The following is an 18,788-nucleotide window of genomic DNA, read 5'->3' as shown; positions in this document are numbered from 1 at the left end:
AAATCCAATTTGAAACCAATAAACCAATTCCACAAAACACTTCTGCGTACTGTTTAATTATACATGATCGTCTGGTCGAGTACGTTCCATTAACAGGAATTGTACGAAAAGTAGTATAATCTATTTTATACTCACCTTTGCAAGAATATTTCAATAAAACGCAATTTACATAAATTTATAAACAAAAATATTTTGTTTTATTTTATAATAAGAATAGTTAAAGACTAGTTAAAATATAATACACTTATATTTACTTAAAAATTAAACATTTTGTGTTGCGAGAAAATATTAATATGATGACATTTATAGTGAGTAAAGACAATTAAATTAATATTATTACTATGCTCTTTTATCTATATATTGAAACTTAAATCATAATTAAATTTATATTTTAATCCAAGTCCATTGAGACAGATTCATTTGAGTTATTTACATTTGTTTCATGAAGGTTATTTAATCTATAGTGACCCCAAGCATAGGTGTGAATACCATCCTCTAGAATAAATCGTTTATCATCATGATGGCTTAGCGATATTTTAGTAATTTTGTCTGTATATATTGTATGCTGTCTTGACCTAAACGAAAACATGGTACCGTAAAAAACCTTTTTGTTATAAAGACATTCTCGATATTTATCTATAGTATACTTTTTTAGGACCGACTTTTTAACTCCCTTAGATTTTTTTACTTCTTCGCTATCAACTACATTGATGGCATACATTTTAGGACGAAGGCCTACAAATTCAACCATTGTTTTTCCGTCATTCTCATCTTTCATCATGCCAAGTTTTTTCTTATTAATTAGAGGAAGTTTATATTTATTTTCTTTTGAAAACCCTGAGGTGTCAAATCTAGCCAATATTTCATCTAAAGATAATTCGGAATACAAATTCCGTCCGTAAAATGTTAATATGAACGAATCTGTATCCATATAATTTAGAATAAAATCCTCACCAAATTTCACTTTTAGAAAATCATACAGAAAATCATACATCACCCACTTTGATAAATCTAATATGCAGAACCCTAAGTACAATGGTCTATCATATTTTACTCTGACATTCCTAATTTGAATAGCAACCATATTTTCGGAGAATATCGAAAGGCTGTGAAAATTTGGCTTCGAGATTAATTTACTAGCAACATTCCTTCTTCTTTGGTTTGCCTCATCTACCCACATTGTCACAATTTTCACAGTTTTTCTTTTGTCGATATTCTCCATTGTCTTACCGAATGAAGAGTTATTCAATAATTTAAAAAAATCTTTTTCAAAGGCATTTTCAGCCTTTTCCCTATGTTCATTATTCTTCAGTATGTAAGGAGCTAACCAAGCGCTTTGTGTGAAAGCCAAAACTCTATGGACTTTCTTAAGAATTAGTCCATGTTTCAGAGATTGCTTAAGTAATTTGTAGTGTATGGTGTATGATGTTTTGTCAGTAAAATCTGCAATCAGTTTTTCAGTTTTTGAGCCCTCAACACACTTTTTCTCCGCCAAAAAAGGTAAATCGTTATGTTTGTCGTGAAGGTGCGGTGGATATTCAATATCAACCTCTAAAATAAAACCAGTAGGAGCGTTGTCAGGAATAGATAATATTACAGCTGGATCATTGAATTTCTCCATTTCATAACCCTCCACCCATCTAAAATCTTTTTCAGGGAGACACTCAGTCATAACTGTACCATATAAATTATTTACATCCAAGTAATAGATATTTACCTCTGGTTTGGCACTATTATAATTGGGAGCATCTTCATTATTTGCTACCGAGTGTCTGTTTGAGCACTGGGTAAGCCCTCCCCGAATACCATTTTTGCAGAAATTGTACATGTCTATATCTCTGAGTAGCTCAAGTTCGACTTTAGTACATAGTAGCATTGCATCCCAAGATAGAGATGGTGCTGTGAGATATTGACAAGGGTCCAGTTCGTGAATTCGCATACATAAGCTCCTGAAATTTTCAAATACGTCTGCTAAAAGCAAGACATCAGCTTTTAAATACAAATCCATGTAGTCTTGCATAGTTTGACATCGAAAATGTGACCAAACATTTGTTGCATGCCTATAATCGTCTGACGAGCATTCAGTATCTGTCAACTTATTATAAAATTGGTCTATAGGGGGAAGTTGTTTCTCCTTCAATTTTTCAAATGATGAAATATATTCGTAGGGAAATACTCCTTTCCTAGTCATAAGTTCGAATGCTTCATCATCAGGAAAATGAGATCTGACAGCAACAAAAGAATCTCGAGATAAATTCCTTGCTAATTTATCCAAACTAGTAGGCATAAATCGAAAACTATCTAAGAAACGATGCTCTAATCTATTCATTTTCTTTTTCTTCTCTTTTTTGCCCTCACTTTCCTCTTCTTGCTGGAATTCCTCATCATCTTCCTCACTCGAATCTTCTTCTTCTCCTACAACAACTGTACTTTTTAAAGAACTAGAGTCGGTTGACTCGTTATCCATATTAATGAAATAAGACATTGAAATATATTTTTCTTTGTTTTGAGGTATGACTCTTATTTCACCTCCAAATTCAACTAATTCTTTAAAGAAGAGGTGACAGTCGTACGAAGAAAAATTGTGGAAATATATTGGAATAAATTTAGGTAGATGATATTGCAGATTGCAATGGTTATGTACCGCACCTCGATATTGCCCCGTTAAGTGACAATGATCTTTCACCCTATCGTTACCTAAAATATCGCCACATATACGACAATTTATATCCCTAAGAAAGGCTGTCTCTTCTTCGGGTGTTAGAGTATTCATAGGTTTCGTTTTGGTTAGGTAACTATCATACAAAAATTTACAATCCTGAATTAGTTCTTTCAGAAAAACATTTGCTGCGTCGGGTCCACTATATATAAATAACTTATTTAAATTTTCATTAAAACTACATTTAATAAAATAACTAAAAGCACATGGAATATGCTTCTTTACCTTTTCCGTTTTTTTACTCGCCCCATTGTTCTCATCTTCCTGCACGTCTTCCAGTACACTTTCGGAGTCAGCATAAATAACGAAAGGCACCTTATCCTTTTTCTTGTGATTGACGAACTTCAGTACGGCTTCTTTTTTGTTCGGCAGGGCACAGACTACTTTTCCACACTGCTTTTTGTGAGTCATACATTTATTTTCATCGTGGAAACATTGCAGGCATCCAAAACAAAAATAACCTTTCTCCTTATGACTTGTGAATTGAGACCGCATAAGACTGAAAAAAAGAACAAATACATGATTATTATGATATGGTTTTGATTGATAAGTTTTGTTTTTAATTACCAAGACATATCCATAACCAAAATGTAATGAAAATTTTCTTCATTGTGCAGCAATATTAAATTAATGTGATTGCTTTTCGTCTCCTTTGTTAAGTAATATGGACCAACGACCGACTTGTTTTCATAACCGAAAACATTTACGCTGATCTCTGGGTTGTTCATTTCAAATTTTTTTATATATTTAAGACCCAATGGGAAATTTAATTGTTCGAAATTTAGCGATATTCCAGACTGCAGAATAATGACATCTTGGTGTATGTCTACGTTATATGAAGAGGTTATACTCGGATCTCCATATGCAGTTTCTCCCAATGCAACAACCATACACCACTTAAAACAAAAGTCATCATAGTTTTTGATGTTAAGGCACGCACCCTTCTTGTTGCTTAATGATTTCGGAGTTGGAATATAATGTGAGCCACGTGTTAAGTTGGCCCTCAACACATTTATGTCAAGTTTTAAAAGTTTCTCCAGGGCCCAATTAGAGCCTCTTTCTTGGAACTCTTCTGATTTAGCCATAATTTCCACACAGTGGTTGAAAACGACCTCTTCCAAATCATCTCCCAGGGTTAATAGCGTTGTTTTTGAAATATGATTAAATATATTTTCAATAGTTAACTCTTTGGAAGTTGAAGGTCCATCTTTTTCATTGTTTGGTTTCACATATAGTCCTTGGAGTTCCATATTAAATTTTATGAGCGTTTTACCGTTTAACTCATTTTTCAAGGTTTTAATTATTAATTCTTTTGAAGCATTAAGAAAATCGATCGGGTACAAAATGTCTTTATTGTTTTGTATCTCATAGCTGAGTATATTTTTGTTAAATGCACTTTTAACAATTTTTATGTCAGAATCCAGATTTTTTCTCACGGTGGATCGATGTTCTTCGCTACGAACGTGTGATCGTATATTATTCACAATTTTATCACAATCACCACAAAACTTTTCCACCTTCACAGCTGATTTATTTTCATGCTGCTGCTTTAGTTTTTCTTGTTGTTGATCACGATTTTGTTTCATTACATGCTCATCTCCATGATGGTTCTCTAAGTGCAATTCTAAATCGTTTACACTTTCACATAAAACATCACAAAACATACAATGCTTTTTCATATGTTTCACAAATTCACTTTTTTCCTTGTAATAAAGGCTGCATGACCAACAAATTTTTTGAGACATTATAAAAACTTTTTTAAAAATATTAAGAAACGATGCTTATTAATCTGTGACTTGTTGAGTACTGAAATTTCTTCCAATCCAATCAATACATTATTGACTACATTTTGTAAACAAATAGAAATTCTGTGATTGAAGCAGAATTTGTCATGAAACTCTGCAACAACGCTTCCCCCCAAATTCTCATATCCATTTCACAGAAATCCAATTGTTAGTTAATGTAAACAATGGTGTTTCCTTCTTCAAATCCCTTCAATCTTCAATACCGAATTGATGCAGGGTTTGTCATGAAACTCTTTCAGTTTCAATTCTCTCAAATTGCTACATAATGTAAACAAATTCTTCATCGACAAAACTATCAAAAAGCGATCGATATAATGTATCAAAATGCCTGTCCACACAAGAAGAATTTGCTTTGATTGGCTACAGCAGCATTTTTTTTAGTGTGTATATGCTACAACATTAATTGGTGGTTAGATGTCGCCTATATCGTTTCGAGGGAAATGACTGGAGAGCCATCTGGACAAAATAATAGAACACACATCTTCTTGTTGACTATGATACTAACCAAATTTGTCTCTGCTATATTCGCTTCTCATATGGTGGATCTCTCTAGCCCCATTCGATATGATCATATTTCAATAGTTTTGGAGTGTGTCTATGCTACAACATAATTTATGGATAGTATGGATGGAACTCACCGTTAGATGTCGCCTATATCGTTTCGAGGGAAATGACTGAACATTTTTGAGTCGCTAAAATTATAGACAAATTAAAACAAGTACAACGAAAAGTTAGTTTTGTCTTTTTATCTCATCATGTTTTGCATAGCCAACATGCTGATTTTCGTGTTCAACCCACTCGACTTCGTTATCGTTTTTCTTAAAATCCCTGAAATATCAATAATTGCAGCATATTTGTCAATTGAAACTCTTCTATAATATATCACATTTATTGAAGTCGATTTCTTGAAATATATGTTTTCAAATAAATTAATAAGCACATTTGACTGCAGTAATCAGCATGTTGACTATATAAAAGCATTCTGAGAGCCATCTAGATAAAATGATTTTCTTCGATACTTACCTCTTTCAGATGTGTTTCTGCTATATTCACTTCTCACATGGTGAATCTCTTTAGCTCCACTCGATATGATCATAATACATTTTTTTTTTCGGAGGGTGTCTCTGCTAGTGGTGAATATTAAAACTTGAAATGTCACCATCCCATACACAGTTTTGGATTGTGTCTGCGCTAAACTTAGCGCCATCTAGTAGTTCATATTAAAACTAGCAACGCCAACGCCAACAGCCCCAATAAAATTTGACGTGGTACATTTCAAAAGACAACATCCCCAATATATTTCACCGTGGTACATTTCAAAAGACAACATCCCCAATATAATTCACCGTGGTACATTTCAAAAGACAACATCCCCAATATATTTCACCGTGGAGAATTTACCCTAATCAACATCCCCAATAGAATTTGCCGTGGTACAATTCCCAAGACAACATCCCCATTAAAATTCACCGTGGTGAATTTACCCAAATCAACATCCCCAATAGAATTTGCCGTGATAAATCGTGGTGAATTCCCAACATCCCCATAAGCACACTACTAAATCGGACAAAGTTATATATGAGAGCTATATCCAAATCTGAACCGATTTCGATAAAATTTTGCAAAGATTTTTCTGAGCTGTATTTCATATATTTCCCTGAATATCGTTGTTACAGAGTGCATATTACGGCTGCGGAGGACAAAAATAAGAAATCGGATGAATAGTATATATGGGAGCTATAGCTATATCTGAACCGATCTTCACCAAATTTGACATACTATCTTCTAGACTCAATTCGATGGTATGTGCCAAATTCCATCCCATTTGGACAAATATTAGACGTTTGGTGCACCATCGAAAGCTAAATCGGACGAAGTTATATATGGGAGCTATATCCAAATCTGAACCGATCTCGATAAAATTTGGCAAAGATATTTCTGAGCTGTGTTTCATATATTTCCCCAAATATTTTTGTTACAGAGTGCATATTACGGCTGTGGGTAATAAAAATAACAAATCGGATGAACACTATATATATGGGAGCTATAGCTATATCTGAACCGATCTTCACCAAATTTGACATACTATCTTCTAGACTCAATTCGATGGTATGTGCCAAATTCCATCCCATTTGGACAAATATTAGACGTTTGGTGCACCATCGAAAGCTAAATCGGACGAAGTTATATATGGGAGCTATATCCAAATCTGAACCGATCTCGATAAAATTTGGCAAAGATATTTCTCAGCTGTATTTCATATATTCCCCTGAATATAGTTGTTACGGAGTGCATATTACGGCTGTGGGTAGCAAATATAACATATCGGATGAACAGTATATATATGGGAGCTATAGCTATATCTGAACCGATCTTCATCAAATTTGACATACTAGCTTCTAGACTCAATTCGGTCGTACGTGCCAAATTTCATCCCATTTGGACAAATATTAGACATTTGGTGCACCATAAAAAGGTAAATCGGACGAAGTTATATATGGGAGCTATATCCAAACCTGAACCGATCTCGATAAAATTTGGCAAAGATATTTCTGAGCTGTATTTGCTATATTTCCCCGAATATCGTTACTATGGAGTGCATATTACGGCTGTGGGTAACAAATATAACAAATCGGATGAAAAATATATATGGGAGCTATAGCTATATCTAAACCGATTTCGACCAAATGTGACATACTAGCTTCTAGACTCAATTCGGTCGTAAGTGCCAAATTTCATCCTATTTGGACAAATATTAGACGTTTGGTGCACCATAAAAAGGTAAATCGGACGAAGTTATATGTGAGAGCTATATTCAAATCGGAACCGATCTCGATAAAATTTGGCAAAGATAATTCTCAGCTGTCTTTCATATATTTCCCCAAATATTGTTGTTACAAAGTGCATATTACGGCTGCGGAGGTCAAAAATAACAAATCGGATGAACAGTATATATATGGGAGCTATAGCTATATCTGAACCGATCTTCACCAAATTTGGTAAACTAGCTTCTAGACTCAATTCGGTCGTATGTGCCAAATTCCATTCCATTTGGACAAATATTAGACGTTTGGTGCACCATAAAAAGGTAAAACGGACGAAGTTATATATGGGAGATATATCCAAATCTGAAAAGATCTCGATAAAATTTAGCAAAGATATTTCTAAACTGTATTTGATATATTTCCCCAAATATTGCTGTTACAGAGTGCATATTACGGCTGCGGAGGACAAAAATAACAAATCGGATGAATAATATATACGGGAGCTATAGCTATATCTGAACCGATCTTCACCAAATTTGACATACTAGCTTGTAGACTCAATTCGGTCGTAAGTGCAAAATTCCATACCATTTGGACAAATATTTGACGTTTGGTGTACAATAAAATATAAATCGGACGAAGTTATATATGAGAGGTATATCCAAATCTGTACCGATCTCGATAAAATTTGGCAAAAGTATTTCTGAGCTGTATTTGCTATATTTCCCCTAATATTATTGCTACAGAGTGCATATTACGGCTGCGGAGGACAAAAATAACAAATCGGATGAATAGTATATATGGGAGTTATAGCTATATTTGAACCGATTTCGATAAATTTTGTTATTCTTGTTAGTCCCTGAAAAGTATTCTTTGAAAAATTCACGTTTATGTTTCCAGCTGATCCTTGAAATATTTTCTTTAATTAATTGTTGGTTTTGTATTCCAGATAGTCTTTGGAAGTTATTCTTTAATAAATTTACATTTTTATAATAAATCCCTGTTTTTAAGGATGTTCGCTCTGGGAAAAATATTTTTTAAAAATCAGCATACATAGCCCTATTAGTCCTTGAAAATTCCATTCATCCATCTTTTTTTTTCCCTGTTATTCCTCGAAAAATATCTTTTAACAAATTTACTTTTATATATCTCTTAGTCCTTGACAAATATCCTTTGTAAAATTTAGATATATCTTTCTCTTAGTCCTTGAACAATATTCTTCAATTACACCATGTCTTTATCCCTGTTAGTCCTTCAAAAATATTTTTAATAAATAAATACCTGAAAATATTCTTTAAAAAACCCAAGTTGATTGCTCTCACAATCCTCGAATGTTTTCTCTCTTAAAAATCCACATTTTATGTCCTGACAGTTCTTCTTTATAAATCCAAATTTTTAAGCCTTACAGCCCTTGAAAATATTTTTTGAAAGCCCCATTTTATATCCCTGATAAAGATTTGTTCCCTTATAGTCCTTTAAAAATATTCTTAAAAAATCACATTTTTAGCACTGGTAGTTCTTGTGAAAATGTCCTTTGATACACCTTGGAAAATATATATTTTTTTAAATCTTCGATTATGGCCCCAAGAAATATTCTACAAAAAAAGTCAGGTGTTATGGCCATGATAGTCCTGAAAATACATATTGAAAAAATCCAAGTTTAAACTTATCTTCCTTTAAATTATTATTTAAAAAAATCCACTTTTTGCAGACCTAGAAGTCCTTGTATATATATTTTTTTTTTTTCAAAAAATCGTCTTCATATTTTTTTTTGAAAAAAAAATCCCCACGTTTGTTTAAATCCTTAAAAGCCATTTTTAAAAATTTGCCTCTATTTAAAACCAATATATAAAATATTTACTAGAACTCCCACCCCTGTTAACTGAATAAAACTTGGCACTACTGTTGTTTGTTTGGGGCGCCAATGCATAAAGAAGAGATTAAAAAATTGCCACTTTGCAAATAATAAAACTCTCTCTCTCTCTCAGACTCGATTTGCCGAACAGATATTGCATGTGTGGTTGAAAAATCCAACGCTCTCACTGTATTTCCTCTTCGTCTTCGAGAGTGAGAGAGAGAGTGAGTACACCAATTGGAAAAATTAATCAAATGAGAACCGTATTTCTCGTTTGACAGTTCACCACAAGCCAGTTGGTTCGTGGATAAAGAATGTCATGCGCGAGCCATAAGGAATTGGAATTGGATTTTTTGCGAACGCGCTGGGAATGGGAAAAACAACCCCAAACATATATTGAAAATAATGACAACAACAACAAGAAGAGCAGCAGCCAGCCACCACAACGGCGTATGTAACTCTTTGTAATGAACTGAAAATGACAGTTTTATAATGGTTGAAATTGTCGGAAATTCAGTTGCTCAGCGATAATCGACGGGAAAACTACCGGATAACGGGAAAAAATATATAACAGCAGCAAAGCGTATGAAGTATGCAAAGCCAAAGCTCAATGAAGCAGAGTGAGTGAGTGTGAGTGTGTGCGTGTAATTGTCTGTGAGTGTATGCCAAGAGAGGAGAAAGGGAATAGAAAACAACTAAGCCGCTCTTCTCCTATGGCTCCCTACTGGCCTCCCCCAAACTATTGGGTCTCTGGATAACTCTTCTGTGGAGGAAAACTTCAAAGCAGTGATTTTTAAACCCCGCGGGCAAGGGTCCTACAAAAATACAATTTTCGCCTACGCATTATTGTTGTAAAACAAAAAAATTGTCATTCGTTCGCTCGTCAAAGCAAAAAACGCGTCGTATGTCGTTGAAACGTTCCGCTTTAAAACAAATGCCACAAATGGATAATAAATCAGTCTGCCACCAACAACAATACCCAACAATGCTGGAAGATAACGAAATGCATTTTGCGGATTAATTTCTGGCAAAAAAATAATTCTGAATTCAAAATCAAGTCTCCTCTCGTTTCGCGGAAAATAACTATAAAAGTTCGGGATTTTAAATTCTAGGATTTATTTAAACAAAAGCCAGCACGCGATAAGGAATGTTTATTTGCCACAAGGTCAGCAGAACTCCCAAGGGAGACAAATAAAATTCCACTTAACAAAGGAATCAATGGAAAATAATTTTTCCAAAACCAAAAAAAAAGTGAATAAAAATTGATATTCATTTTGAAAAAATAAAAATCGAAAGGAAATTAAAATATTTCTCTTCCAAGTGTCAAAAAGTGTAGAATTTCAGTGTTTTTTTTACGAAAATTGCAATAATTTACAATAACAAAAACGAAGCAGCCACAAAAAGAAAACAACAACAAAAAAACAGAATTTTTATTGAGCCTTTATTTTGCTCTTCAAATTCTCTACGTCTTTATTGGCGCCTTTGTTTTGCGCTTTATATTCCAAAAAAATAAAAAAAAACAACAACACATCATAATCGTCATCAGCTGCTGCAAGAGCCGCCACTCACAGCCGTCACAGACTGTCCGTCCATCTTAAAGCAGCCACCAAGAACAAGCAGCAGTAGCAGCAGCAGACGTCATCTACAACACAGGCAAAATTGTGTTTGTGCAATTCAAGCCAACGCGCCAAGTGAGTATTATAACCTGCCACCCCACTAAACTCCCCCTCTCTCACACTCTCAAACAACAACAAAATTTCATTCAAAACAAAACCAGCAAAAACATAAAGCAGGCAAATGAAACAAAGAAGAAGCAAAAGGAGAAAAAAAACGCACCAGACCTCTTCACAACAACAAGAACAACTTTTATTCATCGACAAAAACTAAACAAAACACAAATTGCACAAAGCAATGGCAACACATTCTCTCCCCCACACTCACCACCACACACACAGCCACCCAAACATTGAGACACACTTGGTCGGCTCTCAGACAACATTCACAAGGCAACCGGGTAAAGAGTCCACAAAAGCAAAAAAAAAAAAACGATACACAAAACCTGCGGCAATTTTGATAAATTTACCAGGGATGGGAGGTGTGTGATTTTAAACGAAAGGAAATTGGAAATCAATAGGGAATTAAGCTTGAGTGGAATTTTGCTTTAAAACCTCGAGAAAATGTCTTAAATGTGCCAATTTGTTTTCATGGAGGTTTCATCAGGGATGGAAAGTCAAATTTTAGAACAAAAAAAAAAAACAAAAATTACTCAATGCAGGATTTTTAAAAGTCGAATACATATAAAGGTCCTCTTCTATCGATGATCTAGATTACATAAAATCTTCCATCTATAGCAGACATAGACTTTAGTCCAGAAGACTTTAAAACCGGATTTCAGGAAGCATTTCTGAATATTAACCCTGTCCACACTAGAGTAATTTCCAGAAATTTTGAATTCCAAACGGAACCCTATCACCTCCGCCTAATTTTAAGGCAGATTCGGGTAAAGAGCCCGCAAAAGAATAAGAAATTTTCCAGGGATGGGAGGTGTGATTTTAAAGGAAAAAAAATGGAAATCAATTAGAGACTAACCTTGGTTGGAATTTTGCTTTAAAACCTCTAGAAAATATTATAAATCCACCAATATGGATTCCTGGAGGTCGTATCAGGGATGGAAAGTCAAATTTCCTAACAAAAAAAAAAAAATGTTTACTCAATGCAGGATTTTTAAAAGTCAACTACTTATAAAATGCCTCTTCTTTCCATGGAAGATCTATGCTACATAAAATCTTCCAGCTATGTCAAACCTTTCTTGGTCTTGTCCAGAAGGCCGGATTTAAGAAAGCAATTCTGAATATTAGCCCTTTCCACTCTCGAATAATTTCAAGAAAGTTTGAATTCCAGACGGAACCCTATCACCTCCACCTATTTTTATGGCTGATTCGGGTAAAGAGCCCACAAATGAAAAAGATAGACAAAATCAAGGGCAATTTTTATAAATATTCAGGGATGGGAGGTTTGATTTTAAACGAAGAAAATTGAAAATCAATTTGAGACTAAACATGGTTGGAATTTCGTTTTAAACCCTCTAGAAAATATTATAAATCCGCCAATATGGATTCCTGGAGGTTGTATCAGGGATGGAAAGTCAAATTTCCTAACAAAAAAAAAATGTTTACTCAATGCAGGATTTTTAAAAGTCAACTACTTATAAAATTCCTCTTCTTTCCATGGAAGATCTAGGCTACATAAAATCGTCCAGCTATGTCAGACCTTTCTTGGTCTTGTCCAGAAGACTTTAAAACCGGATTTAAGAAAGCAATTCTGAATATTAACCCTGTCCACACACGAGTAATTTCAAGAAAGTTTGAATTCCAGACGGAATCCTATCACCTCCGCCTAATTTTATGGCAGATTCTGGGATGGGAGGTGCGATATTTAAGGCAAGAAAATTGAAAATCAAGGAGGGTCTAAGCTTGGGTGGAAATTCTCTTTAAAAGAAAATTCATAAATTCACTAGAATAATTTCAAGAAATATTGAATTCCAGACGGATCCCTATCAAATCCGCCTAATTTTATGGCAGTTGCAGTGGCAATTTTTATAAATTATCAGAGATGGGAGGTTCGATTTTTAAGAAGAAAATTGGAAATCAATTAGAGACTGAGCTTGGGAGGAATTTTGCTTTAAAAGAAAATTCATAAATTCGCCAATATGGTTTCCTGGAGGTCGTCAACATGTCATTGACAAAGGAAAACTATTCTCTTCAAGGAATTTTTACCCCATACAAGAGCTTCCAAAAGTCAATAAATTGTCAGTGATGGGAGGTGTGTGATTTAAAAGTGGAAATCGGAAAGGGACTAAGCATGATGGGAATTTCGCTTAAAAACCTCAAGAAAATTTCATAAATTCCTCTTTCTATCCAAGATCTAAGCTACATAAATTCTGCTATCTATGGCAGACTACGGATGTCTTGTCAAGAAGACTGTAAGTCCAGATTTAAAGAGGAATTTCCGGATATTATCCCCGTACAGACAAGAGTGATTTCCTAAAAGAATGAATTCGAGACGGAACCCTATCTCCTTCGCCCAAAGGCGCCTAATTTCAAGGGACTTTCGGGTAAAGAGTCCACACCGAAAAAAATATACACAAAACCAACGCCAATTTTGATAAATTTGCCAGGGATGGGAGGTGTGATTTTAAATGGAAATCAAAAGGAGAATATGTGTGGATGAAAGTTCGCTTCGGATCCTCGAGAAAATGTCATAAATTAGCCAAGGTGTAATTTTAAAACGGGTAAATTGGAAATAAAGAGGGGACTATGTTTGGATGAAGGTTCGCTTTGAATCCTCGAGAAAAATTCATAAATTTGCCATTATGGCTTCCTGGAGGTCGTATCAAGGATGGCAAATCAAATTTCCGATGAGCTATAGCATTGACCTATGGGGACCATAAAATCTATACCATTCATGTAATTGTTACTTTACACAAAAGCTATAAAAGGTCGACTACTTATAAAAGTCCTCTTCCTTCTATCGAAGATCCAGGCTACATAAATTCTTCCATCTCTGGCAGACCAAGAAAGTTTTGTCAAGAAGACTTCAGGTCCAGATTTTAATATAAATTTCGGTAATTTCATAAAAGTGTGAATTCCAAACGGAACCTTATCTCCTCCGCTTAAATTGATAACAGTTTCGGGTAAAAAGATAAATTGCCAGGGATGGGAGGTTTGCTTTCAAAGTAAGAAAATTGGAAACCAAGTGAGCTCTTAGCTTAGATGAAATTTCGTTCAGAATTCTTTAGAAAATATCATAAATTTTAGCGAAACATAAACCATATTGGAGGTCGTATCAGGGTTGGAAAGTCAAATTTCCTAAAATATATGATATGATTTCATGAATTCTAGACGTAGCCTACCTTCTTCGCCTAAAGACGCCTAATTTTATGGGAATTTCCACAAAAGAAGGGAGAGGTCTGTTTTTAAGGGAAGAAATTTGGAAATCAATTAGAACCTAAGCTTGGAACCTCCAGAAAATGTCCTAAATTTGAATGACATGAAATGGAGTTAAATAGGAATCAAGTGTGGAATAAACTGAGATGGAAGTTCCCTGAGCCATGGCGATAGTTTGGACTCCTCAAAATTCCTTTCATTTGCCAAAACAGTTTTTTTGGAGGCCAAAATCAGGGATGGAAAATCTAATCACCCAAAAAAAAGCAACACTAACAATATTGTTACCAAGAAAAACAATTCTCTTAGAGTAATTTCTAATCTATCACAGAGCTCTTGAAGCTCTACTTCTTGAAGGTTAGTCTTCCGTGTGAAAACCAAGTACAAAGGAGATTCTATCTGTCACAGACCAAGAAAGTCTGGTCAAGAAAATTTTATGTCCACATTTAAAGGAGATTTTCTGTAATAAGTCCTCTTCCACAAAACGGTCCATTTCAGAAGAAGTTCTCTCTCTACACGACCTACAGATTTTTTTCTAATTCTTGAAGATCTATAAAAAATAAGATTTGAGTGGTACGTACAGGGTGAGATAAAAAAAGTGCAACAAAGTAAAACATAATTTTGACTTTTTTTTAATTTTATTGAATGAAAGCAAAAAATGTCGGAAATAGCATCAAATTTTAGAAAAGGTTTAGATTTGTTCGAATTGGTCAGCTTTGGCACGAATTATGGCCTTCGAACGGCCAATGAAACCATCACACGCTGCCCGAATGTTGCTCTGCCGTATTTGGGCCCATTCTCGGTGAAGCGCTTGAGGCTTGAGGTGATCGACACTTTGGTAGTTTTTAGTGCCTGCCTTGCTTTCCAAAATACTCCAGACACAATAGCCCAACGGATTGGTATCCGGAGATTTTGGTGGCCATTGTGCGCTGGAAATGAAGCGAGGAAACTCATTTTGCAACCATTCTTGGGTGGCCCGTGCTGAGTGCGATGGTGCCGAGTCCTGTTGGAATGTCCAAGGTCTGCGGCCAAAATGTTTGCGTGCCCAAGGCTTTAATACACCCTCCAGAATATTTTTGCGATAATATTCGGCATTTATTCTAATGCCACGGTTCACGATCAATACGAGCGGAGAGGGACCATTGGCTGTTAAGGCGGCCCACACCATCATCATGGCCGGCGCTTGAGTTCTGGTCCACATCCGAAGGTCCACATTTTCAGCTGACCTCTTTGGCAAGTAAAAACGACCATTTTGTTTGTTTACAAACTGCTGGACAACGAATGTTTTCTCATCGGAGATCGGAGAAAACCAAATTCGGCAGTTCCCCACTTTCGGTGGTGGCCAAGCGAAGCAACTGTTTAGCTCTTTGGAGTCTATTTACTTTCACTAGCGGTGTAAGTTCTAGCACTTTTTGGAATTTCAATGGCTTTACACTTCCCGAGCTGATTTTTCAATATTTGCCGAATGGAATATTCGGTATGTTCAGCTCACGAGCCATTTTTCGGCCACTGCGTAGCGGGTTTCGATCAAGTCGCTTCTTTACTTTTCGAACCATTTCTGCTGATGTTGCTGTTTTCTTCTTCGGCCCACTTCCTTGACGTTGGGCTACTCTACCAGTATCACGGTCACGAACGATGCTACGACTTCGGCCAATAATTTTGTGTCATTTGTTGTTTTGAAAACTTAAAAAAAATATGTTCAAAATCAATGGTTGGAAGAAAATTAGATTGCGGGGCAAGCATTAATAATATTGACCAGATTTGCCATGGCATTGAAAGATTGAACACTTAGGATCTTATTTTGCGATGTTTGATTCATTATAAAAATTTAAAAAAAAAAATTCAAATAAATGAAAACAACTTGTTGCCAATAATTTTGAATAATTTTGACAGGAAGCGGGAATAGCCTCAGAGCTGTATTTCTGTAGTTTTACGAATCTGTTCTACATCCTTATTGTACCATGGGTCTACGTATTATTATATCACCCATATAAAGCTATCCCTAGATATTCGGTATTTCCAGGATTTTCGCGACATTACCGGAAATTTCGTATTTAAAGTTCGTAATGAGTATTTCAACCTATGACGGAAAATTGTCTATGCAGGTCAAAGTCTTAGTATAGCCTCCATACAACGGTACCTCCCTTTATTCGGTATTTTAATAATATTAGCGACACTATTCACCGAATTCCGTATTTGAATTTCGGAATGGTTACTACAGACTATGAAAACAAATAACTTATCCAGCATTTGAGCGGAACTTTTCGACGATTTTTTTTTTGACATTTTTCAAGTTCCCTCCGAATGGTGGAGTGTATAAAAATAAATAAAAAATAGGCTCACAATCTAAAATGCTGAGAAAAACTTTTTCAATTTCCAAAATATAAAAAAAACAATATTAATTGTTGTTCCTTTTCGAAATGTCACTATTTTCCTTTTCCGCATATAGTCTGTTTATTTTTTATTTTTTGTCTTTGAAAATCAGCTATCAGTGTTCTATACTCTGTTTCACTAAAAGTTGATATAACTTCAGGATATAAAAATTAAAACAAATTCCTTTATAATTTGGAATTTATTCCTAATTAGTTGATTAGAGATCTGAGTTCCATGAACTAGAAAGCTCTAGTTCCTATGCTCCTTTCAATGAATCGTTCAATCGAACTAGTTTATGCGTCGACTATAAAATTCTAAAACCCTTCAAAAATTAAAATATAAACCACGGCTGTTTTTTTTTTTTGTATTTTTATTGTCCCATAATTGTTTACATATTTTCCTGCTTTATGTCCCATCCCTGGCCGGCAAATGAAATACAAAGCAAGGCAAAATGTTATTCGCCTTTTTTTTCTACTTTTCGCCACATTTGCACACACTCAACACACGCACACACACAGACTCGCACACTTGTTCATTGACGGCATCAAGCATGCTTAATGTGCAACCATGTGCCAGAAAGAGTCAAACGTATAAAGGCGGCGGGCTCTCTCTCCCGCTCTCTTTGTCTCTGAATGCGTTTTGCGAGTGAATGAGTTTTTAGGACTGTCTGTCTCGCAGACAAACGGACAGACAATGTCTTATTGTTGCTGATGACGACGGTGATTGCTCCATTGTTATGGTCGTCGTCATCGTCGTCGTCGCACAAGTGCCACACGGAGAGACAAACTTGAAGGAAATACAACTCTTTAACTGTTGGCTATTTAGTGAGTCGGGAACTAGTGAGGTAGTGGTGTTTGGAAATAGTTACAAAAAAAATTCTACTTAGCCGGCTTGCTGGGAACTGACGCGTCTGGCCAGTAGTCATTTAAGTAATTTATTTCGATGCGTTAACATAATGCGAGTGTTTAGTTAAGGATGGACGTGCTAACGTGAGATGCGTACAGACGTAATGAGTTACGATAATGACTAACTAAGGAATTTGTTGAGCTAACGATCAGCTGATGGGGTCCCAAAATTGAGTTCAGGGAAGAAGGGTATTTAAATATTATTTTCGAGGGTATTTTGAAGAAGAATTCTCCGGGTTTGTGTCACTAGATCCTTGATGGTCACCTAAAAGGACCCGTTGTTAGTTTTCTTTGTATAAAAAGCGTTTAATTCGAAGAGAAGTCTACTTAGCCATTGTGGGAGATAATATGACCAATAACCCCCAAAGTTCCCACGGGAGGTCAGTAATTTCAGTACTTTTTTTGGAAATTTATGTAATTCCAGTGTTCCTTTAGGGATAGCCATGTAAACGTGACGTACGTTGCGACTAACGCCACGGACTAACTAAGGGCTAAATTAAGCTAACGATCATCTGATGGGGTCTCAACATAGAACTAAAGGAGAAATGCTTTTCAAATTTCTTTTTTAGGGATATTTAGAAATTTGGAGGAGAATTTTGGATAGCGACTAACTAAGGGCTAAATTAAACTAGAGATCAGCAGATCAAGTTCCAACATGGAATTTAAGGATAAATGCTTTTCGAATTTCTTTTTTAAGAATATTTGGAAGCGAAATTTGTAGGAGGTTAACAAATTGAAAGTGTTTAGTTAAGGATAGCTACGCTAACGTGACTTACGTTACGACTAACGATTAAAATGAGCTACCGATCAGCTGATCGGGTCCCAAAATGGAATTTAAGGAGAAATGCTTTTCAAATTTCTTTTTTAAGAATATCTGAATTCGAAATTTGGAGGAGGTTTACAAAACGTGACGTACGTTGCGACTAACGACACGGACTAACTAAAGGCTAAATTAAGCTACCGATCAGCTGATGGGGTCTCAAAATGGAATTTAAGGAGATATGCTTTTCGAATTTTTTTGTGGGATATTCGAAATAGAAATTTGTAGGAAGTTAACATAACATGACGTACGTTACCACCGACGACAGTGACTAACCTAGAACCAAATTAAGCTACCGATCAGCTGATTGGTTCTCAAAATGGAATTTCAGGAAAAATGCTTTGCAAATATCGTTTTTAAGGATATTTGGAACAGAAAAATCTATATCTTCTCTCATCAGATCCATGTCTACCTTTTCCGAAACGTTCATCTTTATTTTTGAATGCAGACCGATGGGATCCATAAATGTAATTTGAGGAGAGAGGCTTTTCAAATTTATTTTTTAAGAATTTTTGGAACAGGAATTTTGGAGGAGGTTAACATAATGAGAGTGTTCAGTTACGAATGGCCATATTAAACTGACGTACGTTACGACTAACTAAA

The 18,788-nt window shown here is 35.3% G+C and overlaps 1 protein-coding gene and 1 long non-coding RNA gene across 2 annotated transcripts in view; one reads left to right on the top strand and one right to left on the bottom strand.

Moving 5' to 3' along the window:
* Positions 1–249: 249 nt before the first annotated feature.
* On the bottom strand, positions 250–3,422 carry LOC131801955 (uncharacterized). Its single transcript, XM_059121101.1, has 2 exons — positions 3,287–3,422; positions 250–3,218 (listed from the first exon to the last, which is right to left on the bottom strand). Exons 1-2 carry the CDS (start codon positions 3,298–3,300, stop codon positions 392–394), a joined length of 2,841 nt encoding a protein of 946 aa, XP_058977084.1. The 5' UTR covers positions 3,301–3,422; the 3' UTR covers positions 250–391.
* Positions 3,423–9,514: 6,092 nt separating this feature from the next.
* Positions 9,515–18,788, top strand: part of LOC109611645 (uncharacterized) — a 146,078-nt gene continuing 136,804 nt past the window's right edge. Inside the window, exon 1 of the long non-coding RNA XR_009341980.1 lies at positions 9,515–10,835. This is a non-coding gene — a long non-coding RNA (uncharacterized LOC109611645). The remainder of the gene's footprint in view (positions 10,836–18,788) is intronic.

The sequence above is a fragment of the Musca domestica genome, unplaced genomic scaffold, assembly GCF_030504385.1.
Source record: "Musca domestica strain aabys unplaced genomic scaffold, Musca_domestica.polishedcontigs.V.1.1 189, whole genome shotgun sequence".
In the NCBI taxonomy this organism is placed as follows: Eukaryota; Metazoa; Arthropoda; class Insecta; order Diptera; family Muscidae; genus Musca; species Musca domestica.
The sequence above is the reverse complement of the archived record's forward strand: the minus strand, read 5'-3'. Positions and strand labels throughout refer to the sequence as shown.